Below are 24,919 nucleotides of genomic sequence, written 5' to 3' on the forward strand. Positions count from 1 at the left end.
TAACCAGGGTGACCGCTGGTTTCGAACCGCCAATCCCTGCAACATGCCGGCGAACGCGCTACCGCTGCTATGCCGTTTCGCACTCATAGCTCCGCACAGATGGATTGCAAGACTCGATTTCTGTACTGCGAGCCCTTAGCCAGCTCGCAATCCCTCATGTACAGCGTCAGGATGATGCAGTCGCGTGGAAAAAAATAAAATATTGCTCCTGCTACCATCGCTGATGCTGTTGTATTACACTGCATAGTTACGCACACAAAAAATTGCAGAAATTGCCAATGACAGCAAGGGGGATCTCACCTGGTCCACCTGTTCCGATGAGCTTTATAGGTCATTGGAGTCTTCCAGGATAAATAAATATTTTGAAAATTAATATTCTGATTCTGAATAGTCTTGTGCGCGCGACCCACCCACCCTGGACTATTCGGTGTGTACACCTTTATGATAATTAATATGTAAATTTGGATTTAAAGCTTTCGTGACTGCATGGATTCATAATCTTTCGTGACTGCAGGGATTCATAGAGCCCAATGCATATCCGACCAGGAACATATAGCCAGTGAACTCAAGCACGTACACCAAGCTCTTAAGGCTAATGGTTACTCCGACTATACAATCCGCAAAGCTATCACTCAAACCATGAAGAAGGACCCTCTTGAGGAGCCTTTCAAAACCATCACTTTACCCTACATTTCGGGGATCACAAAAAATATCTCCAAAATCTTGAATAAACACAAGATCCAGGTCCGTTTCAACACATTACATAAAATCCGTGATCTTGTTCCGTCTGCAAAATATGTGATTCCGGACATACAGTACCCTGGTGTCTACAAACTAAGTTGCCTCTGTGGTAGTAGTGACATTGGAGAAACCAAACGACATGTCTCGGACCGCATTCGTGAACACAAAGCAGACCTTAAACACGGTAGGACCAACACCTCGGCCGTGGCAGATCACTGTTATAATTCAGTAGGTTTACATGACATTGACTTCTCCAAGACAGAGGTTCTTTGCAAGCCATCTGGCTACCATGAGAGATTCGTTCATGAGGCTATCCACATATACAAACACAGAGACAATTTCCACCGAGAAGATGGATTCTGGTTTAGCAATCATTGGAAGGATTTGATCAACCATTTCGGGTCTTAATTGATTGATCACGCTTTCAGAACGCATCCATTATTTTTCGTCTCCCCCCTTCTCTTTTCCGAACATAGATGGGCTCGTCCATCTGAACAAACTGTCAAATCTTTCTCCGTGGTGCTAACGTTAAAAATAACCGCCACTCTTTTCAAATTTTCTTGTTGTGGTTTTCACACCTGATGATGATTGCTTGTGTTGCAGTCGAAACGTCAGGAGAATTTTATTGTTTTATATTTGTATTATTTTATTGTTTCCCTTCCACGTGACTTTACCGAAAGAACCAAGAATATGAATAATGAATGCGTAATTAATATTATATTTATCATTGTTTATCACAAGTGTCTTAGAGTTGCGCTCGTTTATACTACAGTGAGGGAAAAAAAGTATTTGATTCCCTGCTGATTTTGTACGTTTGTCCACTGACAAAGAAATGATCAGTCTATAATTTTAATAGCAGGTTTATTTGAACAGTGAGAGACAGAATAACAACAACAAAATCCAAAAAACGCATGTCAAAAATGTTATAAATTGATGTGTATTTTAATGAGGGAAATAAGTATTTGACTTCCTCTCAATCAGAAAGATTTCTGGCTCCCAGGTGTCTTTTATATAGGTAACGAGCTGAGATTAGGAGCACACTCTTAAAGGGAGTGCTCCTAATCTCAGCTTGGTACCTGTATAAAAGACACCTGTCCACAGACGCAAACAATCAATCAGATTCCAAACTCTCCACCATGGCCAAGACCAATTAGCTCTCGAAGGATGTCAGGGACAAGATTGTAGACCTACACAAGGCTGGAATGGGCTACAAGACCATTGCCAAGCAGCTTGGTGAGAAGGTGACAACAGTTGGTGCGATTATTTGCAAATGGAAGAAACACAAAAGAACTGTCAATCTCCCTCGGCCTGGGGCTCCATGCAAGATCTCACCTCGTGGAGTTGCAATGATCATGAGAACGGTGAGGAATCAGCCCAGAACTACACGGGAGGATCTTGTCAATTATCTCAAGGCAGCTGGGACCATAGTCACCAAGAAAACAATTGGTAACCTACTATGCCGTGAAGGACTGAAATCCTGCAGCGCCCCAAGGTCCCCCTGCTCAAGAAAGCACATATACATGCCCGTCCGAGGTTTGCCAATTAACATCTGAATGATTCAGAGGACAACTGGGTGAAAGTGTTGTGGTCAGATGAGACCAAAATGGAGCTATTTGGCATCAACTCAACTCGCCGTGTTTGGAGGAGGAAGAATGCTGCCTATTACCCCAAGAACACCATCCCCACCGTCAAACATGGAGGTGAAAACATGCTTTGGGGGTGTTTTTCTGCTCAGGGGACAGGACAACTTCACCGCATCAAAGGGACGATGGACGGGGCCATGCACCGTCAAATCTTGGGTGAGAACCTCCTTCTCTCAGCCAGGGCATTGAAAATGGGTCGTGGATGGGTATTCCAGCATGACAATGACCCAAAACACACGGCCAAGGCAACAAAGGAGTGGCTCAAGAAGAAGCACATTAAGGTCCTGGAGTGGCCTAGCCAGTCTCCAGACCTTAATCCGATAGAAAATCTGTGGAGGGAGCTGAAGGGTCGAGTTTCCAAACGTCAGCCTCGAAACCTTAATGACTTGGAGAAGATCTGCAAAGAGGAGTGGGACAAAATCCCTCCTGAGATGTGTGCAAACCTGGTGGCCAACTACAAGAAACGTCTGACCTCTATGATTGCCAACAATTGTTTTGCTACTAAGTACTAAGTCATGTTTTGCAGAGGGGTTAAATACTTATTTCCCTCATTAAAATGCAAATCAATTTATAACATTTTTGAAATGCGTTTTTTCTGGATTTTTTGTTGTTATTCTGTCTCTCACTGTTCAAATAAACATACCGTTAAAATTATAGAGTGATCATTTCTTTGTCAGTGGGCAAACGTACAAAATCAGCAGGAGATCAAATACTTTTTTCCCTCACTGTATATATTGTTCTCATTTAAAATGGCCTTCGTTCCTATCAGCAGAGTCACGGTCTAGGAAGGGAGGTTTTCATTCCCTCGCCCAGAAATGCATTCGTGATATCGCGCCTGAGACCTTGAAGGGGCATCGGCCCTTTGACCGAAATAAGTTGGTTAATGTTGAGCCTATCGAGAAGTAGCAAACGCCATACATGGATATAACATCCGGCCTCCTAGTCTAAATTCTTAGGTTCTACATCGTCCCACGGTCTGGTTGCATTAACGGTAATTAATATCGATGAGAAGAGGCGTGATTTCAAGGTTTGAAATTTACATTTTTTATATTTAACTCTACGTTCTCAAGTCCGTCTATGCGAAGGGCATGGGGCTCCCAGTGGCTACCTCACGAAGAGGACCCACTGACAACAAGATTATTATTCTGATATATTACTGTAGAATCATTGTTTCTTGCTATATTGTTCGGTCTGCGTGGTGCACAGACTTTGCATTTGCAGACTGGTAGAGGACCATCTGTTTTTTATATTTTCAGTTTACCATTAACTTCTTGGAGAACTTTCGTGCTAACGCCAGTGCGTTTCCATAGTTTGTGAAGGCAATATAATTTGCATATTTTTTTTAAAGATCCTAATGTGAGTTTGTTTTGAAATATATCTTCAGGAGTGCAACACACACACGTGGGCACATTGTTACGCATGGCATGAGTGCGTAATCTATTAGTCTCTGATTTTGTGAGTCTGACACAAGACGTAGGTACGAGTCTGACTCATCGCCTGAGAGGTGAAAGGTCAAAGTGGTGCAGGAACCTTGGTGCCCGACACCGGAGACACCCCGAGGGGCCCTGCCGGCCGGAGTGACGGGCATCTGCCGTGTACGCCAGCGAGGGCACGACCAGCGGTCGACTTCGAGCCTCATGGGCGGTTGGGGCTCCCGTGCAGCACGCGCGCGCACGCACCGAAGGAGCGAAATGCATCCTCGCTGGCAGCCTTGAGACGGTGAATGCAGAGGCGTGGACAGCCGCGGACTGTCTCGGTGGTTGCAAGCCAAGAGGGGCGAGAGACTGACGGGAGGTGTGGGTGCTCGCCCATGGACGGCGCATCTAGCGATTGCCTTGTTGTTGTAACAGATCTTTCACAATTATTACATCACTTATTCACGTCACTGAAAAGGGGATGAGTTCATTTTGGAGGGCGCTCATACGTTAGCTGATTATTCACCTAGACATTCATCTTTTTTTTTCATCATACATTGGTTCGTACGGTTGTGTAGGTCGCGTGTTTTCCGTGTACACTGTAGAAGAGGAATGGTGCAGAGTTGACGTGATTATGACACTAGTTGATGCTTTAATCTATCCAATACTCGGGACACTCGGTCCACGACAAATCCGAGTGGTGTATTGCTGTTTCGTGAGTCGTATTGTTTAAAAGCCTGAACTGCTGGACGGATCCATGAACCTGGTGACCATTGTGGAGAATTTCTTATTATAATTGATGTCAGAAAACCCCTAGACACGAACTTGCGAGTCATTTATTTATATAATATGACCCTCCGCATACAACATGACCGCAGAGTCTCGCCTATTGAGCTCGTTCAGCAAACCCTGCGGTGCAGGCTCCTCCCTTCGGGTTTCCGAAAGCTTCTGCAGTGGTGGTGGGGGTGGTAGTGTAGCGGGTAGTGTAGCGGGTAGTTTAACGACGCTGCGCTACGGACCTGGTGACCCGAGTTCGATTCCCGCTCACGGCCAACACCAGGCGACGATTGTCTGAAACCGGTCCTGGGCCTCCCCTAGATCGACTCTGCCTCAAATGAGTACCTTGTGCGATGTGTAAATATCGCCACTGGGGATACAAAAGCGGTCGGGCATGGTGCTGGCCACCCCCCCCCCCCCACCCCTCGTGTGCCGTGCCGGCCTTCATCGGTGCTCGCTAACAGTACTTGCCCCTACAGTCTGTTACAGGCTACACGGGGGATTACTCTTTGGTTTTTTCGGTAAAGTCACGTAGAAATAATAAAAATAAAATGATATAATAGCATACGACGTTTCGATTGCAACACAAGCAATCATCATCAGGTACAGAAGAGCTAAATTTAAGAGAGAGAGGAAACACATAACCGCAGATATATATACAAACCTTAAGTAGAGGGAATTAACAGACACACCAGGGGACACAGAGAGAGACGGAGCAACACTAAATCAAACAGGGTTTAGCAAAATTTGGAAACAATATAAAGCAACACAGACGGTCGGTTAAAACACAATTAACGCATGGTCTTGTAGATTACGCTATTTCAAAGATTGCTAAATTGTAAGCGTTACTTCTTAAATTGTAAGCTTTACTTCTTCACTGTGTGCCCGCCTCTCCCCATATGTCTCTTTGCGGTCTGTATTCTCTCTTAAATTTCACACTTAACTTACAATTTAGCAATCTTTGAAATAGCGTAATCTACAAGACCATGCGTTAATTGTGTTTTAACCGAGCGTCTGTGTTGCTTTATATAGTTTCCAAATTTTGCTAAACCGTGTTTGATTTAGTGTTGCTCCTTCCCTCTCTGTGTCCCCTGGTGTGTCTGTTAATTCCCTCTACTTAAGGTCTGTATATATATCTGCGGTTATGTGTTTCCTCTCTCTCTTAAATTTAGCTCTTCTGTACCTGATGATGACTGCTTGTGTTGCAATCGAAACGTCGTATGCTATAATATAATTTTATTTTTTATATTATTTCTACGTGACTTTACCGAAAAAAACAAAGAGTAATTCCTGCAGTCACGAAAGCAACCAATCAAGTTTTTACACGGGGGATCTTTGTCTTTGGTGGGGGGAGGGGGGGTGGTCAGCAGGGATGGGGGGGGGGCGCTTTCGGTGATTTCCCGAAACCCGTTCGCGTCACTTCCCCGCCGCGGGGCGCACTGCGATCCTGTGCAGTGCGCTCGCTCATGGCACGGCACCTGTCTGTGCGGACACGACGTTTGAACGCCGATTCGGATGCAATATTGAAGACGGGGGGGGGAGGGGGGGGGAGGGGGGGGAGGGGGGGGGGCCCTACTGCGGTGTCCACGACTCGGCGGTGTACATCCCGTACGCACTGAAAATGAATGATGAACATTTTGGCGTGAAACTGCTGCGTAACGTAACCCCTAAAACCAACGCGTGGATCGTATAGCATGGTCTGCGATAGCATACGTTACTGGCTTGTGCACAGGAGCCTACACACGCAAGCGACTACGTGTGCGTGCTTTCTCGTTAGGGTATAGCATAATAATAATAATGCACGACTGTGACAACGTCACTTCTCTGCACTTGCGAAGGGGGCTGGAGACGGCCTTCGGCAGCGATGCGCTCTGGCTGCATGACGTGGATTCTTGAATTCCGAGCGAATTCGGCGAAATGAAGTGGAGGGTGACGTCGCTCGTGTGATGCGCTGTGCATGGAGCGGGCAGCGTCGCTTAGATTACCCATGGGGCGTTACTTTGCAAATAGTCACGAGGCTAAGGGGCCGTCCATAAATGACGTCACGCACATAGGGGGTGGGGGGTTTGAGAGATGTGACGTCACATCAAAATGCGCAACTTTAAATAAATGTAGACAACACGTTCTACTTAATTAAATAGACTTTTTAATAAATGTTTTCTCCTACAACATCAACGTGCAGCGCCACATTAAATACGCACTACAATGACAATAGTTTAAAGCGATTTGAACCATGTTTAATTTGGGGGGAGGGGGGGGCAGAGCTTTGTGACGTCATATTTGAGGGGGGGTCTGACTTTTTGTGACGATGGGGGGGGGGGGGGTCAAAAATCTCCAAAATCGCGTGACGTAATTTATGGACGGCCCCTGATCTATTGAGTTATAGTGCAGCGTGAACAATACTGTTGTTTTATTTATAGATCGTGACGCAGTAGTTACAGCCTTGTGGCCGCAATAACAAGAGTGCCCAGTGCATGTTCCGGCGAGACATTTAGGACAGCGCTTCGAACTCGGGGCCACAGAGAGAAGTTCGATTCCTGACCATGGCAAACGTCAGTGGTGAGGGATATCTGTACTGGATCTGGTCCGATATGACCTCTTATCCACCAATACTGACAAACCGCACGGTAAAATAACCCCCGTCACCAACAAGGGCGTTTTGAAGTCCTTCATTCATCAGTGGATTGGCAGAGTCCTGGGGATGTATTACTCTTACATTTGAATGCGAGGGGATGACGCTAAAACTGAACGCAGAGTCGTTAATGAGGGACGTATTTGCTCTCCTGCTACTGACAACCATTTCCCTGGAGTTGGTGATCTCACGCAATCGTGTTCTCATCTCTTCGTGATCCACCAGAATACAGTAATCAGCCGCCGGTCACCACCTGTAAGAATCCAGTCCAATGCCTAACCTTAGTCAAGACTTATTAAGTTTTTAACGCCTCAAAAAAAATCAATTAGCTCCTTAATGACATGGTCCTGCCCGACAACTGCGTGACGTCACACGCCATGGCTGATGATCGGCACAGAGCGTTTAGAATAAGTGAGAAATCATCTAAGAAATGAAAAGATTACACTATGTAACACAATTTTTGTTCCTGGGTATTGTGTTATTTTTTAATTGCTAATGGCTATTATTCCACGCAAACTTTGCTTTTGTGACCAAGACTTTACGTGAAGGAATTACACAAATGCACCACGTTTTCTCTCTGAAAATACGTACATTTCAAAATATCACTGTCCTGGTCACAAAAGCAGTTTGTGGGGAATAATAGCCATTTTCTGAACTTTTGAGGCATAAACAATTAGGAAGTAACATTTACTACCCAGGAACAAAATATGTTTTGTTACACAGTGTTGTTTATAAACAAGATGACGTTATCACGTGTGTAGTGGGTGCTGGCGGCTTGCCAACAGGGTCCCAAGTCCGCACGGCCGCAGTGGAGCACCATGCGGCCTGCGTGTGGCCTCCACACCTTTACAAAGTTGCCTTTAGAGTATTTCGATTATTTTGCTGCTGTAAATGTCCACACGATGAGCCACTTTGAGCTATCATTTGTGGCCAGGTCGAGTCTGAAAAATAAGTTAATAGTTTAATACCATATTCTTGGTTCTTTCGGTAAAGTCACGTCGAAGGGAAACAATTAAATAATACAAATATAAAACAATAAAATATGAATATGAATCCCTGCAGTCACGATAGCTTTAAATCAAAATTTAGCTTAATACCGGTTAAAGATAAAAAAAATATTTTACTTTTATTTGTATATACTTAGTGATTTAATCTGGGATTGAAGCTTTCGTGACTGCAGGAATAAATATACTCATTGGTTCTTTCGGTAAAGTCACGTATGTAGAAATAAAATAAAAGTGAAATAATATTTAAATTTTATTTAATTTTTATTTTATTTCTACATACGTGACATTACCGAAATAACCAATGAGTACTTAGTGATTTGTTTTACAATTCCCGTATTTTGCACTCCTGTCGTGTTGTTTGTTTTGTTGTCGTAACGTTCTGAACCCATTCCCTACTGGAACATCTGTGAAAAAGAGCTTCATAGCTCGTCGGATTTCTCCAAGTATAAATAAATAATCTGATTCCGGCCCGGCGGCAGCGGCCTCTCCGTGCTGGGCGGCAATGAGCGTCCCAGTACCCAGGTGGCACCGTTGTCCACAACTCCTCGCGGTGGCGTGAGGTGGCCTCCCCCTGCATGCCCTGCTGTGTGGCCCATTGGAGCGGGCGCTGCGGGATGTGTGGCGGACTAAGCATTGGCACGGATGGCTCCATCAGATTCGCAGTCTTTATTTTGAAACCGGTAACGGGAACAAAGAACATAAAACGAGCAACAATACAACCCAGAATTGTTTGCTTTAGTCAGCTGACGTATAAAGAGTGCATTTATGATCAAATGTCATGATGTAAGGTGATGTGAGATGCTGAGGTATTACATGCTAGACAAATTAAAATATTCTAATATAAATCTACGTTCGTGTGAATCTATAGAATCTGTAGGAGTGTGAATCTGGATTATTTATATAACAATAATGGATGTAGCTATATTTTGAATCTATAGTGGTCAGATCTATGCCATGTACAAATGATTTCAACTCTAAAAAGGCACCCATACTACAGGACAGTCCTCAGATAATGGGACATGAACCAAGTTATGAAGTTTGACAAATGCAATTTATGTATTGATGCATTATACAGTGAACATTATAACATAAGGATCCATCAGCTGACATGTCAAAAGTGCATTTATAATTAAACGTCATGTTACAGATGGTACAATCAAAGGTGCGAACTATAAAAGAACAGGACTAAATGTTTCATTTTCACCGGTAAATCTGTCACTTCATCAGATTATTCCAGGAATTGAAACTTTTAAGAATACTGTGCTTATAATCATACGGCACGTTGGGTCGTTAAATAAAAGATGGCCGCACTACAATTGCGGTATTCAAGACTGAAATAAAATAACAAAACGCGAAACCTTAGATCGTAATCAACACATATTGGCAATCCGCTCAAAACAACGAGACAATATACCTTTCAAATTGGTAAACAGGCACTTGAGCAATGGCGTGGGTAGTGTGGGTCATATTGTCTATGTTTAATCAACAACCACATTCAGACAGACGTATACAATTTTCTTTTGACTATTACTATACACAGACACATACAAAACTAACATGGAATGGTATGTATGCAGTTGCAACCGTTGGCATACTCTCTTCTTAGACGTGACATTCATGTGGGCCCTCGTGTGTGTTGCCACATCCAACAAATGAACTCAAACACACATCACTGGTCCGAGATCCGAAAATAACCATCACAGGCTTAACTATTTGGATGAAGATTTGTAAAAGTTCTATGAATATTTACGCAGCTTAAATATATGTACGAGTGCAGTAACGATAGCATGAACAGTTTTTTTTTTGTCAACATCACACATCTGGCGCTGATGACCACACGAGATTTTGAAGAAGGCAATAGTTGCAGGTCCACCCTGACCATGGCCAACTCGACTGAAGACCGCTCATGAATTGTGTCCGTTAATTCTTCAGGTGGCGCGTGCGTGGGGCACGCGACTACCCTCCCCGCAGACGGCCCTGCATGGTGATGGTGGAGTGTTGCTGAATCCCGTACGACTCCAGCTTCTGATCGTCCTCCAGGGTGTGGCTGCCGAAGGTGAGGATCTGCTGGTTGACCGCTATGCCCGCCTTCTGATGGACCTTCTGCTTCAGTGAGAGCACCGAGTTGGAGAGCTTCACCTCTATCGTCAACGTTTTGTTCGCGAGCGTCTTCACGAAGACGTCGACGGCCTGCGTGGAATATGAAATGAAAAGTTAAAACAATGCCATCGCGTTACAAATGCCATCTTCACTTAGGCTATGCACAGTTTTCTTTGTATTGCAGGCAGAGAGGCTGTGGTTAATTTAGAATGTCCATTCGTAGAATGGTGGCATAGGTGCTCTACCACCTGCTGGCTGGCTCCACAATGAATGTTACAGTGAACAGAAGAAACCATTATCAGGCCATACTATTAAAGCAACGTAATGTGACGCAACGTGACACTTATACACATCGAATCAGACTCACGATAGCTGCATTAATTAACTACCAGAGGGGATTAGTTTATAATGTCAGTGTTCTCGGTCACTTCTGTAACTGAACGGGGTAGCTTGCAGTCAGGGGCGGCCCTAGACAAGTTGCCAGCAACTGGCACATTAGGAGAACCATGCAATCGGCATCCCCCAAATCCCAAGGGCAGATCTACGCTGAGGTTTTTGGTAAACTGGGAAACGTTTTGCCCATATTTTCCACTTCATGTTTTTAAGCGTATTCTTTTAAACAGAGGCGTAATAATTCGGTTTGTCCGTCCAACGAATAAATTCTCAAATGTTGATAAATTAATTATAATTCATATTGCCTCTGTGCAATGCACGGGAACTTGAAATAATGACATCATTATTATTTTACTTGAATGTTTTTTTGTTTACTCGAATTTGGTGCCCCACTTAACGTGGCACCCGAGGTAACCACCTGGGTCGCTATATGGATGGGCCCTCCCTGCTTGCACTCAAGAGTAGTGAACGAGCTGTGTTTATCCGTAGCCTGCAAGAGGCTTTTGAAAGTCAAATTCGGCCCTCGGCAAGGAAAATATTCCTCAGCCCAACCCGAGGTCAAGGCTAGCTGAAACAGAAAAGCATTTACAAAGTCACTGTTCTAAATTTGTTTTAGCATTTTCTCACACCGGCCAGAGGTCGCGTTGGCGATTCCGAGTGCTTACGTTATCCACGTGAAGCAGGTTGACGGTGGAATTCTGCTTCAAGCCGCACTTGGCGAGGGTCGTCCCGTCCTGCAGCGCGGTGCCCCCGTAAGCGAGGCGCTGCTGAGCGGGCGACACCTTCCACTTGCTCTGGATCCTGGCTTTCAGCTCCAGCACCGTCTCGGACAGCTTCACCATCAGCCTCAGGGACTTTCCCTCCAGGTCCTTCACGACGACCTGCACAACCTGCGTTGGGGAGCGGGGGGTGACGGGAGATTGCACGGCATTTATTTTCAACGAAGGATGATACGCATGTGAATCGTCTACAGCTATCCACTTAAAGTGCTGTACATTACAATGCGTTGGCGATTATTTTTTTACTCGGCAAGTGGGGCTCAGGCTTAGCAGCTTTTTGACTACCCCGTGAGAATACAGTTAAAAGAAAACAAGTATTAAAACATTCAGATTGCACTGTAATGTTTTCACCAACGATGCATCGTGTAGAAATATGTCAATGAACATTAAACGTTAAAAACAAGTCACGTTTCAGCTTGCATTTGCCATCTATGTTGCTTTCTGTTTGATGTACATTATAACAGCACAGTTTCATTCACCGCCTGTACGTGTTCACAAATCTGCATGCACGCAAATATTGTTGCGATGTTACCGTCGGCCTTCAGCCATTGGCAAAAATATTGTCAACTTTACAAAGTTGCGCGGTGCGAATATCAGAAGTGTATCCGGTAGGTCGGTGGCATTGTGTGGTTGCGCCTGGTGCAGCTACACCACTGCTGTTGCGCGTGCCTGCCTGCCAGAGTGAGTGCGTGCCACTCACCTCGTTTGGGTTCAGCATCGCGAGAAACGTCGTCTTCATTTTGCTGCTGGGCGCCTCCTCGACGCCAACGACCGTGATCCTCTCCGGATCCCAGACGCAGTCCTCCTCCAGCTCGCTGGTCACCATCCCGCAGCCCCGCGGCACCCAGGCGGTGTCGTAGCCCTCGTCGTGCCAGGTGAGACGCAGGGGGTGGTCTTGGCCGTCGATTTTCTTCACGCGCCCCACGTTCACCCTGAGCTTCAGAATCACTTTGGTGTTCTCGGGCTTCCCAATCGGATACCGCCTCGCCTTCTCGATGTCGCGGCTCACGTAGACGCCGGGCCCCAGCATGCCGCGTGCGGACCGCCTGAACCCCTGCGTGAGGATGCCGTGTGCCCCCTGCACGTCGGTGCCGTGGTACATGATGTAGCGCCGGTCATCCTTGGGGCTCTCTCCTCCCTGCAGGTAGCAGGGGCCATTGCGGTCGCCGATGGTCTCGGAGCAGTCCATCGTCGTGGAGCGGTGAAGGCGAGAGGATCTGTAGGCGGTGCTGAAAAACGCAGCGCGATTTCGGGGATGGTGAAAACGCAGCCTCGCAATTAAAACCACGAGCAGACGAAATGGCACTTCGTTAATTCGTCATCATAGGCTACGTTCGTATTTGTCGAGCAACCTCGTGTGGCAAAGTTACAAACAGGTGGAGCCTATTGTTGCAAAAGTTAATGTAATATATACACCTACAGCTATTTTGTTAAACCACTGCTGGATGAGGAGTTCTCCAATCCTCGACGGTTTTGGGGGTTATTTGACCATACTTCACCAACGCTCGTCAGTACGGGTTGGCGAAGGTTCACAGCAGAGACGCGGTGACATAGAAATGTCGTTCAACAATCGTACTGCACTGCCGTCCAGTCGCTTCGCTCGTAGCCACAGCGAGAGGTTAACGGGACGCGGTGTACCAGGTGCAGCAGGAGGCCGTGCAGGTCACTGAGCGTAGCAACTCGACTCAAGTCGGAGCATCCTGAGTCGAGCTCCACAGTAGTTTAGTTCATTTATTTGGTATAGCCCTGTGAGCCATTCGGCTCTTGAATCGGGTGCAACCGCAACAAACAAAAACATGAACAAGAAACATCTTGAAGTGACTACGCGCAACAGAAAAATCCAGGGAAAAACAGCAAAGTCTTCCAGAAAAAGCACCGAATGTCAACGCTGTGTGCAAAAATCCCAGTGGGATGCAAGTCAAACAACAACAACAACAACAACCATAAGACAATGTAGATTAAAGTTATCAGTCTAACTCTGTACTACAACAAACAAAAACGGCTACTCCAAAACGTTTTCGAAATCACCAAAATAAAGCTAAAAAAAAATGTAACAGTGATCATAGGAACTGTGATTCAAATGTAACAATAAACGATAGCAGCATCGCACAACCCACAACCTATTGTTGTTGTTGTTGCTGCACTGCACGCAGCCGGGCTGCGCTCGACGCAAGAGGCAGCATCGGCAGAGAGCGCAGCGACCGCGGGGATCTCACCTGCTCCACTTGACTCGTCCCGCAAGAGAAGAAGAGGAGGCTGCGTGTGTCCCTGCCGTTGCGCGCTGCCCTCCTTATAAAGTCGCGCACAGCGCCTCCCCCTCCAAGCGCAGAGCCCCGGGGCTGGGGAATTCCCGCAGAGCCTCTCCGACTGAGTTCAATCCGCACAGCGGTGTCGACTCCTCCCTTTCGGGTTTCCGAAACCTGCCGCTGTTTGTGACCGTGGTGCTGGAGGTTTGACAGCAGAGGTCCTACTCCGAATCAGTCGAGCGGCACTATCTCTCCATCATCGGCTGCGCGATGCGGCGTGGAAGCTCCCTCGTCTGTCGCGCCGCAAGAAACTTCGGGTCTTCTCGACCACAGTCATGCCCTCACTTTTCTGTGCTTGAAACATTCAGGCTGGCATGCCTGTGATCCATGCTGGGTTTAACCAGGGCGGGGAGTGGGGGGGGCGGGGAGTGGGGGGGGGCGAGGAGTGGGGTAGCGAGGAGTGAGGGGGGGAGAGTGAGGAGCAGGGACGAGAAGTGGGGGGGCGAGGAGTGGGGGGGGCGAGGAGTGGGGGGGGAGGAGTGGGGGGGCGAGGAGTGGGGGGAGGAGGAGTGGGGGGGGCGAGGAATGGGGGGTGCGAGGAGTGGGGGGGGGGCGAGGAGTTTGGGGGGGGCGAGGAGTTGGGGGGAGGAGTGGGGGGGCGAGGAGAGGGGGGAGGAGTGGGGGGGAGGAGGAGTGGGGGGAGGAGTGGGGGGGGGCGAGGAGTGGGGGGCCGAGGAGTGGGGGGGAGGAGTGGGGGGGCGAGGAGTGGGGGGAGGAGGAGTGGCGGGGCGAGGAATGGGGGGGGCGAGGAGTGGGGGGGGGGCGAGGAGTGGGGGGGGCGAGGAGTGGGGGGAGGAGGAGTGGGGGGGGGCGAGGAGTTTGGGGGGGGAGGAGTTGGGAGGAGGAGTGGGGGGGCGAGGAGTGGGAGGGGGGGCGAGGAGATGGGGGAGGAGTGGGGGGGGGAGGAGTGGGGGGAGGAGTGGGGGGGGGAGGAGTGGGGGGAGGAGTGGGGGGGGCGAGGAGTGGGGGGCCGAGGAGTGGGGGGGGAGGAGTGGGGGGAGGAGGAGTGGGGGGGGCGAGGAATGGGGGGGGCGAGGAGTGGGAGGGGGGGCGAGGAGTGGGGGGGGGAGTGGGAGGGGCAAGGAGAGGGGGGAGGAGTGGGGCGGGGAGTGGGGGGAGGAGTGGGGGGGTGCGAGGAGTGGGGGGGGGGGGCGAGGAGTGGGGGGGAGGAGTTGGGGGGAGGAGTGGGGGGGCGAGGAGTGGGAGGGGGGCGAGGAGTGGGGGGGGCGAGGAATGGGGGGGACGAGGAGTGGGGGGGGGGCGAGGAGTGGGGGGGACGAGGAGTGGGGGGGGCGAATAGTGGGGGGAGGGGAGAGCGAGGAGGGGGGACGAGGACTGGGGGGGGGAGGACTGGGGGGGGAGGAGTGGGGGGGCGAGGAGTGGGGGGGGGGCGAGGAGTGGGGGGGGCGAGGAGTGGGGGGCCGAGGAGTGGGTGGGGAGGGGTGGGGTGCGAGGAGTCGAGGGGGCGAGGAGTGGGGGGGGAGGAGTGGGGGGGGGCGAGGAATGGGGGGGCGAGGAGTGGGGGGGGCGCGGAGTGGGGGGGGCGAGGAGTTTGGGGGGGCGAGGAGTGGGGAGGAGGAGTTGGGGGGAGGAGTGGGGGGGCGAGGAGTGGGAGGGGGGACAAGGAGTGGGGCGGGAGTGGGGGGGGCCGAGGAGTGGGGGGGGAGTGGGGGGGGCGAGGAGAGGGGGGAGGAGTGGGGGGGCGATGAGTGGGGGGGGGGAGTGGGTGGGGCGAGGAGTGGGGGGGGGAGTGGGTGGGGCGAGGAGTGGGGGGAGGAGTGGGGGGGCGAGGAGTGGGGGGGGATTGGGGGGGGCGAGGAGTGGGGGGAGGAGTGGGGGGGAGGAGTGGGGCGGGAGGAGTGGGGGGAGGAGTGGGGGGGGGAGTGGGTGGGGCGAGGAGTGGGGGGGGATTGGGGGGGGCGAGGAGTGGGGGGAGGAGGAGTGGGGGGGGCGAGGAATGGGGGGGGCGAGGAGTGGGAGGGGGGGCGAGGAGTGGGGGGGGAGTGGGAGGGGCAAGGAGAGGGGGGAGGAGTGGGGGGGGGAGTGGGGGGAGGAGTGGGGGGGTGCGAGGAGTGGGGGGGGGCGAGGAGTGGGGGGGAGGAGTTGGGGGGAGGAGTGGGGGGGCGAGGAGTGGGAGGGGGGCGAGGAGTGGGGGGGGCGAGGAATGGGGGGGACGAGGAGTGGGGGGGGGGGCGAGGAGTGGGGGGGACGAGGAGTGGGGGGGGCGAATAGTGGGGGGAGGGGAGAGCGAGGAGGGGGGACGAGGACTGGGGGGGGGGGAGGACTGGGGGGGGAGGAGTGGGGGGGCGAGGAGTGGGGGGGGGGGGCGAGGAGTGGGGGGGGCGAGGAGTGGGGGGCCGAGGAGTGGGTGGGGAGGGGTGGGGTGCGAGGAGTCGGGGGGGCGAGGAGTGGGGGGGGAGGAGTGGGGGGGGGGCGAGGAATGGGGGGGCGAGGAGTGGGGGGGGCGCGGAGTGGGGGGGGCGAGGAGTTTGGGGGGGCGAGGAGTGGGGAGGAGGAGTTGGGGGGAGGAGTGGGGGGGCGAGGAGTGGGAGGGGGGACGAGGAGTGGGGCGGGAGTGGGGGGGGGCGAGGAGTGGGGGGGGAGTGGGGGGGGCGAGGAGAGGGGGGAGGAGTGGGGGGGCGATGAGTGGGGGGGGAGTGGGTGGGGCGAGGAGTGGGGGGGGGGAGTGGGTGGGGCGAGGAGTGGGGGGAGGAGTGGGGGGGCGAGGAGTGGGGGGGGATTGGGGGGGGCGAGGAGTGGGGGGAGGAGTGGGGGGGAGGAGTGGGGCGGGAGGAGTGGGGGGAGGAGTGGGGGGGGGAGTGGGTGGGGCGAGGAGTGGGGGGGGATTGGGGGGGGCGAGGAGTTGGGGGGGGCGAGGAGTGGGAGGAGTGGGGGGGGCGAGGAGTGGGTGGGGGAGGAGTGGGGGAGTGGGTGGGGGGAGTGGGGGAGGCGAGGAGTGGGGGGGGGCGAGGAGTTGGGGGGGGCGAGGAGTGGGAGGAGTGGGGGGGGTGTTTCGGTGGTTTCCCGACACCCGCCGCGTCTTCACCGCTGTGCCGCACTTGATGAACACAACACAACACGCTCTCGCTGTCACACCGGTCCGCACCGACGCAATGTTTGGAGACGTTTTGTCATCGATGTCTCTCTGTTCGGACGAGCAATTGGTCGTCATTAATCTCCACCGGTATCCCTGAGCCAGTGGTGGATATTCCACATTCCTATGCTCGGGCCAGTACGTCCGCAGCACCCTTTGAGATCCGTGATTTCAGTGGGGTTGCCACAAGTGCTGGTTTTCTCCAAAAGGTCTTCTTAGTCTCTCCACCACTCCGTGGCTGAACCTAAACACAAACATGTAGTAGGGTCATAGCATCGGCTGCGATAGCCCAAGTTGTGAGTCGCCTGCAACATAACCTGCACACCCAAGCAACCGCGTGTGTGCATGCACTCCTATCGTTGTTCTTCCGCGCACCTCCGATTAGCGCGGTTGGCTACGTACGGTGCGAGATTAAGTTACACCTACGTGTACGGTTTTATAATTGACGATGTATGGCAGTGGACACGTAGCTTCTCTGCACTTGCGAAGGGGGCTGGAGACGGCCTTCGGCAGCGATGCGCTCTGGCTGCGTGACGTGGATTCTTGAATTCCGAGCGAATTCGGCGAAATGAAGTCGAGGGTGACATCGCTCGTGTGATGCGCTGTGCATGGAGCGGGCAGCGTCGCTTAGATTACCCATGGGGCGTTACTTTGCAAATAGTCACGAGGCTAAGGGGCAGTCCATAAACGAGGGCAGCGTGAACAATACTGTCGTCTTATTTATAGATCGTGACGCAGTAGTTACAGCCAGCCTTGTGGACACAATCACAAGAGTGCCCAGTGCATGTTCCGGCGAGACCTTTAGGACTGCGCTTCGAACTCGGGCCCACAGAGGGAAGTTCGATTCCTGACCATGGCCAGCGTCAGTGGTGAGGGATATCTGTACTGGATCTGGTCCGACACGACCTCTTATCCACCAACACTCACAAACCGCACGGTAAAACAACCCCCGTCACCAACAAAGGCGCTTTGAAGTCCTTCATTCATCAGTGGATTAGCAGAGTCCTGGGGATGTATTACTCTTACATTTGAATGCGAGGGGATGACCCTAAAACTGAACGCAGAGTCGTTAATGAGGGGCGTATTTACTCTCCTGATACTGACAACCATTTCCCTGGAGTTGGTGATCTCACGCAATCGTGTTCTCATCTCTTCGTGATCCACCAACCCATCTCAACTAGAATACAGTAATCAGCCGCCGGTTACCACCTTTAAGAATCCAGTCCAATGTGTTATTTTTTAATTGCTAATGGCTATTATTCCACGCAAACTTTGCTTTTGTGACCAAGACTTTATGTGAAGGAATTACACAAATGCACCACGTTTTCTCACTGAAAATAAGTACATTTCAAAATATCACTGTCCTGGTCACAAAAGCAGTTTGTGGGGAATAATAGCCATTTTCTGAACTTTTGAGGCATAAACAATTAGGAAGTAACATTTACTACCCAGGAACAAAATATGTTTTGTTACACAGTGTTGTTTATAAACAAGATGACGTTATCACGTGTGTAGTGGGTGCTGGCGGCTTGCCAACAGGGTCCCAAGTCCGCACGGCCGCAGTGGAGCACCATGCCGGCTGCGTGTGGCCTCCACACCTTTACAAAGTTGCCTTGAGAGTGTTTCGATTATTTTGCTGCTGTAAATGTCCACACGATGAGCCACTTTGAGCTATAATTTGTGGCCAGGTCGAGTCTGAAAATAAGTTAATAGTTTAATACCGGTTAAAGATTAAAAATATATATTTTACTTTTATTTGTATATACTTAGTGATTTAATCTGGGATTGAAGCTTTCGTGACTGCAGGAATTACTATACTCATTGGTTCTTTTGGTAAAGTCACGTATGTAGAAATAAAATAAAAATTAAGTAATATTTTAATTTCATTTAATTTTTATTTTATTTCTACATACGTGACATTACCGAAATAACCAATGAGTACTTAGTGATTTGTTTTACAATTCCCGTATTTTGCACTCCTGTCGTGTAGTTTGTTTTGTTGTCGTAACGTTCTGAACCCATTCCCTACTGGAACATCTGTGAAAAAGAGCTTCACAGCTCGTCGGATTTCTCCAAGTATAAATAAATATTCTGATTCCGGCCCGGCGGCAGCGGCCTCTCCGTGCTGGGCGGCAATGAGCGTCCCAGTACCCAGGTGGCACCGTTGTCCACAACTCCTCGCGGTGGCGTGAGGTGGCCTCCCCCTGCATGCCCTGCTGTGTGGCCCATTGGAGCGGGCGCTGCGGGATGTGTGGCGGACTAAGCATTGGCACGGATGGCTCCATCAGATTCGCAGTCTTTATTTTGAAACCGGTAACGGGAACAAAGAAAATAAAACGAGCAACAATACAACCCAGAATTGTTTCCTTTAGTCAGCTGACGTATAAAGAGTGCATTTATAATCAAATGTCATGATGTAAGGTGATGTGAGATGCTGAGGTATTACATGCTAGACAAATTAAAATATTCTAATATAAATCTACGTTCGTGTGAATCTATATAATCTGTAGGAGTGTGAATGTGGATTATTTATATAACAATAATGGATGTGGTTATATTTTGAATCTATAGTGGTCAGATCTATGCCATGTACAAATGATTTCAACTCTAAAAAGGCACCCATACTACAGGACAGTTCTCAGATAATGGGACATGAACCAAGTTATGAAGCTTGACAAAGGCAATTTATGTATCGATGCATTATACAGTGAACAATATAACAAAAGGATCCATCAGCTGACATATCAAAAGTGCATTTATAATTAAACGTCATGTTACAGATGGTAAAATCAAAGGTGCGAACTTTAAAAGAACAGGACTAAATGTTTCATTTTCACCGGTAAATCTATCACTTTATCAGATTATTCCAGGAATTTAAACTTTTAAGAATACTGTGCTTATAATCATACGGCACGTTGGGTCGTTAAATAAAAGATGGCAGCACTACAATTGCGGTATTCAAGACTGAAATAAAATAACAAAACGCGAAACCTTAGATCGTAATCAACATATATTGGCAATCCGCTCAAAACAACGAGACAATATACCTTTCAAATTAGTAAACAGGCACTTGAGCAATGGCGTGGGTAGTGTGGGTCATATTGTCTATGTTTAATCAACAACCACATTCAGACAGACGTATACAATTTTCTTTTGACTATTACTATACACAGACACATACAAAACTAACATGGAATGGTATGTATGCAGTTGCAACCGTTGGCATACTCTCTTCTTAGACGTGACATTCATGTGGGCCCTCGTGTGTGTTGCCACATCCAACAAATAAACTCAAACACACATCACTGGTCCGAGATCCGAAAATAACCATCACAGGCTTAACTATTTGGATGAAGATTTGTAAAAGTTCTATGAATATTTACGCAGCTTAAATATATGTACGAGTGCAGTAACGATAGCATGAACAGTTTTTTTTTGTCAACATCACACATCTGGTGCTGATGACCACATGCAAGCGGAGATTTTGATGAAGGCAGTAGTTGCAGGTCCACCCTGACCATGGCCAACTCGACTGAAGACCGCTCATGAATTGTGTCCGTTAATTCTTCAGGTGGCGCGTGCGTGGGGCACGCGACTACCCTCCCCGCAGACGGCCCTGCATGGTGATGGTGGAGTGTTGCTGAATCCCGTACGACTCCAGCTTCTGATCGTCCTCTAGGGTGTAGTTGCTGAAGGTGAGGATCTGCTGGTTGACCGCTATGCCCGCCTTCTGATGGACCTTCTGCTTCAGTGAGAGCACCGAGTTGGAGAGCTTCACCTCTATCGTCAACGTTTTGTTCGCGAGCGTCTTCACGAAGACGTCAACGGCCTGCGTGGGATATGAAATGAAAAGTTAAAACAATGCCATCGCGTTACAAATGCCATCTTCACTTAGGCTATGCACAGTTTTTTTTTTACTGCAGGCAGAGAGGCTGTGGTTAATTTAGAATGTCCATTCGTAGAATAGTGGCATAGGTGCTCTACCACCTGCTGGCTGGCTCCACAATGAATGTTACAGTGAACAGAAGAAACCATTATCAGGCCATACTATTGAAGCAATGTAATGTGACGCAACGTGACACTTATACACATCGAATCCGACTCAAGATAGCTGCATTAATTAACTACCAGAGGGGATTAGTTTATAATGTCAGTGTTCTCGGTCACCTCTGTAACTGAACGGGGTAGCTTGCAGTCAGGGGCGGCCCTAGACAAGTTGCCAGCAACTGGCACATTTGGAGAACCATGCAATCGGCATCCCCCAAATCCCAAGGGCAGATCTACGCTGAGGTTTTTGGTAAACTGGGAAACGTTTTGCCCATATTTTCCACTTCATGTTTTTAAGCGTATTCTTTTAAACAGAGGCATAATAATTCGGTTTGTCCATCCAACCAATAAATTCTCAAATGTTGATAAATTAATTATAATTCATATTCCCTCTGTGCAATGCACGGGAATTTGAAATAATGACATCATTATTATTTAATTGGAATGTTTTTATGTTTACTCGAATTTGGTGCCCCACTTAACGTGGCACCCGAGGAAACCGCCTGGGTCGCCTATATGGATGGGCCCTCCCTGCTTGCACTCAAGAGTAGTGAACGAGCTGTGTTATCCGTGGCCTGCAAGAGGCTTTTGAAAGTCAAATTCGGCCCTCGGTAAGGAAAATGTTCCTCAGCCCAACCCGAGGTCAAGGCTAGCTGAAACAGAAACGCATTTACAAAGTCACTGTTCTAAATTTGTCTTAGCATTTTCTCACACCGGCCAGAGGTCGCGTTGGCGATTCCGAGTGCTTACGTTATCCACGTGAAGCAGGTTGACGGTGGAATTCTGCTTCAAGCCGCACTTGGCGAGGGTCGTCCCGTCCTGCAGCGCGGTGCCCCCGTAAGCGAGGCGCTGCTGAGCGGGCGACACCTTCCACTTGCTCTGGATCCTGGCTTTCAGCTCCAGCACCGACTCGGACAGCTTCACCATCAGCCTCAGGGAATTTCCCTCCAGGTCCTTCACGACGATCTGCACGACCTGCGTTGGGGAGCGGGTGGTGACGGGAGAGTGCACGGCATTTATTTTCAACGAAGGATGATACGCATGTGAAGAGTCTACAGCTATCCACTTAAAGTGCTGTACATTACAAAGCGTTGGCGATTTTCTTACTCGGCAAGTGGGGCTCAGGCTTGGCAGCTTTTTGACTACCCCGTGAGAATACAGTTAAAAGAAAACAAGTATTAAAACATTCAGATTGCACTGTAATGTTTTCACCAACGATGTATCGTGTAGAAATATGTAAATGAATATTAAACGTAAAAAGCAAGTCACGTTTCAGCTTGCATTTGCCATCTATGTTGCGTTCTGTTTGATGTACAGTATAACAGCACAGTTTCATTCACCGCCTGTACGTGTTCACAAATATGCATGCACGCAAATATTGATGCGATGTTACCGTCGGCCTTCAGCCATTGGCAAAAATATTGTCAACTTCACAAAGTTGCCCGGTGCGAATGTAAGAAGTGTATCCGGTAGGTCGGTGGCATTGTGTGGTTGCGCCTGGTGCAGCTACACCACTGCTGTTGCGCGTGCCTGCCTGCCTGAGTGAGTGCGTGCCACTCACGTCGTTTGGGTTCAGCATCGCGAGAAACGTCGTCTTCATTTTGCTGCTGGGCGCCTCCTCGACGCCAACGACCGTGATCCTCTCCGGATCCCAGACGCAGTCCTCCTCCAGCTCGCTGGTCACCATCCCGCAGCCCCGCGGCACCCAGGCGGTGTCGTAGCCCTCGTCGTGCCAGGTGAGACGCAGGGGGTGGTCTTGGCCGTCGATTTTCTTCACGCGCCCCACGTTCACCCTGAGCTTCAGAATCACTTTGGTGTTCTCGGGCTTCCCAATCGGATACCGCCTCGCCTTCTCGATGTCGCGGCTCACGTAGACGCCGGGCCCCAGCATGCCGCGTGCGGACCGCCTGAACCCCTGCGTGAGGATGCCGTGTGCCCCCTGCACGTCGGTGCCGTGGTACATGATGTAACGCCGGTCATCCTTGGGGCTCTCTCCTCCCTTCAGGGAGCAGGGGCCATTGCGGTCGCCGATGGTCTCGGAGCAGTCCATCGTCGTGGAGCGGTGAAGGCGAGAGGATCTGTAGGCGGTGCTGAAAAACGCAGCGCGATTTCGGGGATGGTGAAAACGCAGCCTCGCAATTAAAACCACGAGCAGACGAAATGGCACTTCGTTAATTCGTCATCATAGGCTACGTTCGTATTTGTCGAGCAACCTCGTGTGGCAAAGTTACAAACAGGTGGAGCCTATTGTTGCAAAAGTTAATGTAATATATACACCTACAGCTATTTTGTTAAACCACTGCTGGATGAGGAGTTCTCCAATCCTTGGCGGTCGTGGGGGTTATTTGACCATACTTCAACGCTCGTCAGTACGGGTTGGCGAAGGTTCACAGCAGAGACGCGGTGACATAGAAATGTCGTTCAACAATCGTACTGCACTGCCGTCCAGTAGCTTCGCTCGTAGCCACAGCGAGAGGTTAACGGGACGCGGTGTACCAGGTGCAGCAGGAGGCCGTGTAGGTCACTGGGCGTAGCAACTCGACTCAAGTCGGAGCATCCTGAGTCGAGCTCCACAGTAGTTCAGTTCATTTATTTGGTATAGCCCTGTGAGCCATTCGGCTCTTGAATCGGGTGCAACCGCAACAAACAAAAACATGGACAAGAAACATCTTGAAGTGACTACGCGCAACAGAAAAATCCAGGGAAAAACAGCAAAGTCTTCCAGAAAAAGCACCGAATGTCAACGCTGTGTGCAAAAATCCCAGTGGGATGCAAGTCAATCAACAACAACAACCATAAGACAATGTAGATTAAAGTTATCAGTCTAACTCTGTACAACAACAAACAAAAACGGCTAATCCAAATTTTTTTCGAAATCACCAAAATAAACTATAAAAAAATGTTAGCGGAACTGTGATTCAAATGTAACAATAAACGATAGCAGCATCGCACAACCCACAACCTATTGTTGTTGTTGTTGCACTGCACGCAGCCGGGCTGCGCTCGACGCAAGAGGCAGCATCGGCAGAGAGCGCAGCGACCGCGGGGATCTCACCTGCTCCACTTGACTCGTCCCGCAAGAGAAGAAGAGGAGGCTGAGTGTGTCCCTGCCGTTGCGCGCTGCCCTCCTTATAGAGTCGCGCACAGCGCCTCCCCCTCCAAGCGCAGAGCCCCGGGGCTGGGGAATTCCCGCAGAGCCTCTCTGACTGAGTTCAATCCGCACAGCGGTGTCGACTCCTCCCTTTCGGGTTTCCGAAACCTGCCGCTGTTTGTGACCGTGGTGCTGGAGGTTTGACAGCAGAGGTCCTACTCCGAATCAGTCGAGCGGCACTATCTCTCCATCATCGGCTGCGCGATGCTGCGTGGAAGCTCCCTCGTCTGTCGCGCCGCAAGAAACTTCGGGTCTTCTCGACCACAGTCATGCCCTCACTTTTCTGTGCTTGAAACATTCTGGCTGGCATGCCTGTGATCCATGCTGGGTTTAACCAGGGCGGGGAGTGGGGGGGGGCGAGGAGTGCGGGGGAGAGCGAAGAGGGGGGACGAGAAGTGGGGGGGGGCGAGGAGTGGTGGGGGGGGGAGCGAGGAGTGGGGGGGAGAGCGAGGAGGGGGGACGAGAAGTTGGGGGGCGAGGAGTGGGGGAGGGCGAGGAGTGGGGGGGGAGGAGTGGGGGGAGGGGAGAGCGAGGATTGGGGGGGGGGCGAGGAGTGGGGGGACGAGGAGTGGGGGGTGGGCGAGGAGTGGAGGAGTGAGGGGAGGGGAGAGCGAGGAGGGGGGACTAGGAGTGGGGGGGTGCGAGGAGTGGGGTGGGGGCGAGGAGTGGGGGGGGCGAGGAGTGGGGGGGGCGAGGAGTGGGGGGGCGAGGAGTGGAGGGGTGAGGAGTGGGGGGGGAGGAGTGGGGGGTCGAGGAGTGGGGGGGGGGGGAGGAGTGGAGGGGGCAAGGAGTGGGGGGGGGGGAGGAGTGTGGGGGGGGGAGGAGTGGGGGGAG

General features: G+C 50.5%; 2 protein-coding genes across 2 annotated transcripts; both read right to left on the bottom strand.

Moving 5' to 3' along the window:
- Positions 1 to 8,866: 8,866 nt before the first annotated feature.
- On the bottom strand, positions 8,867 to 14,059 carry LOC142925072 (polyubiquitin-like). The gene is made up of 4 exons (XM_076067791.1): positions 13,704 to 14,059; positions 12,188 to 12,716; positions 11,374 to 11,598; positions 8,867 to 10,405 (listed from the first exon to the last, which is right to left on the bottom strand). The coding sequence occupies exons 2-4, from the start codon at positions 12,674 to 12,676 to the stop codon at positions 10,172 to 10,174; spliced, it is 948 nt and encodes a 315-aa protein (XP_075923906.1). The 5' UTR covers positions 12,677 to 12,716; positions 13,704 to 14,059; the 3' UTR covers positions 8,867 to 10,171.
- Positions 14,060 to 19,171: 5,112 nt separating this feature from the next.
- On the bottom strand, positions 19,172 to 24,376 carry LOC116943455 (polyubiquitin-like). Its single transcript, XM_032956245.2, has 4 exons — positions 23,990 to 24,376; positions 22,496 to 23,024; positions 21,685 to 21,909; positions 19,172 to 20,716 (listed from the first exon to the last, which is right to left on the bottom strand). The coding sequence occupies exons 2-4, from the start codon at positions 22,982 to 22,984 to the stop codon at positions 20,483 to 20,485; spliced, it is 948 nt and encodes a 315-aa protein (XP_032812136.2). The 5' UTR covers positions 22,985 to 23,024; positions 23,990 to 24,376; the 3' UTR covers positions 19,172 to 20,482.
- Between the last annotated feature and the right edge of the window lie 543 nt (positions 24,377 to 24,919).

This window comes from Petromyzon marinus, chromosome 18 (assembly GCF_048934315.1).
Source record: "Petromyzon marinus isolate PM22_M1 ecotype Great Lakes invasive population chromosome 18, UKy_Petmar_22M1.pri1.0, whole genome shotgun sequence".
NCBI lineage: Eukaryota > Metazoa > Chordata > Hyperoartia > Petromyzontiformes > Petromyzontidae > Petromyzon > Petromyzon marinus.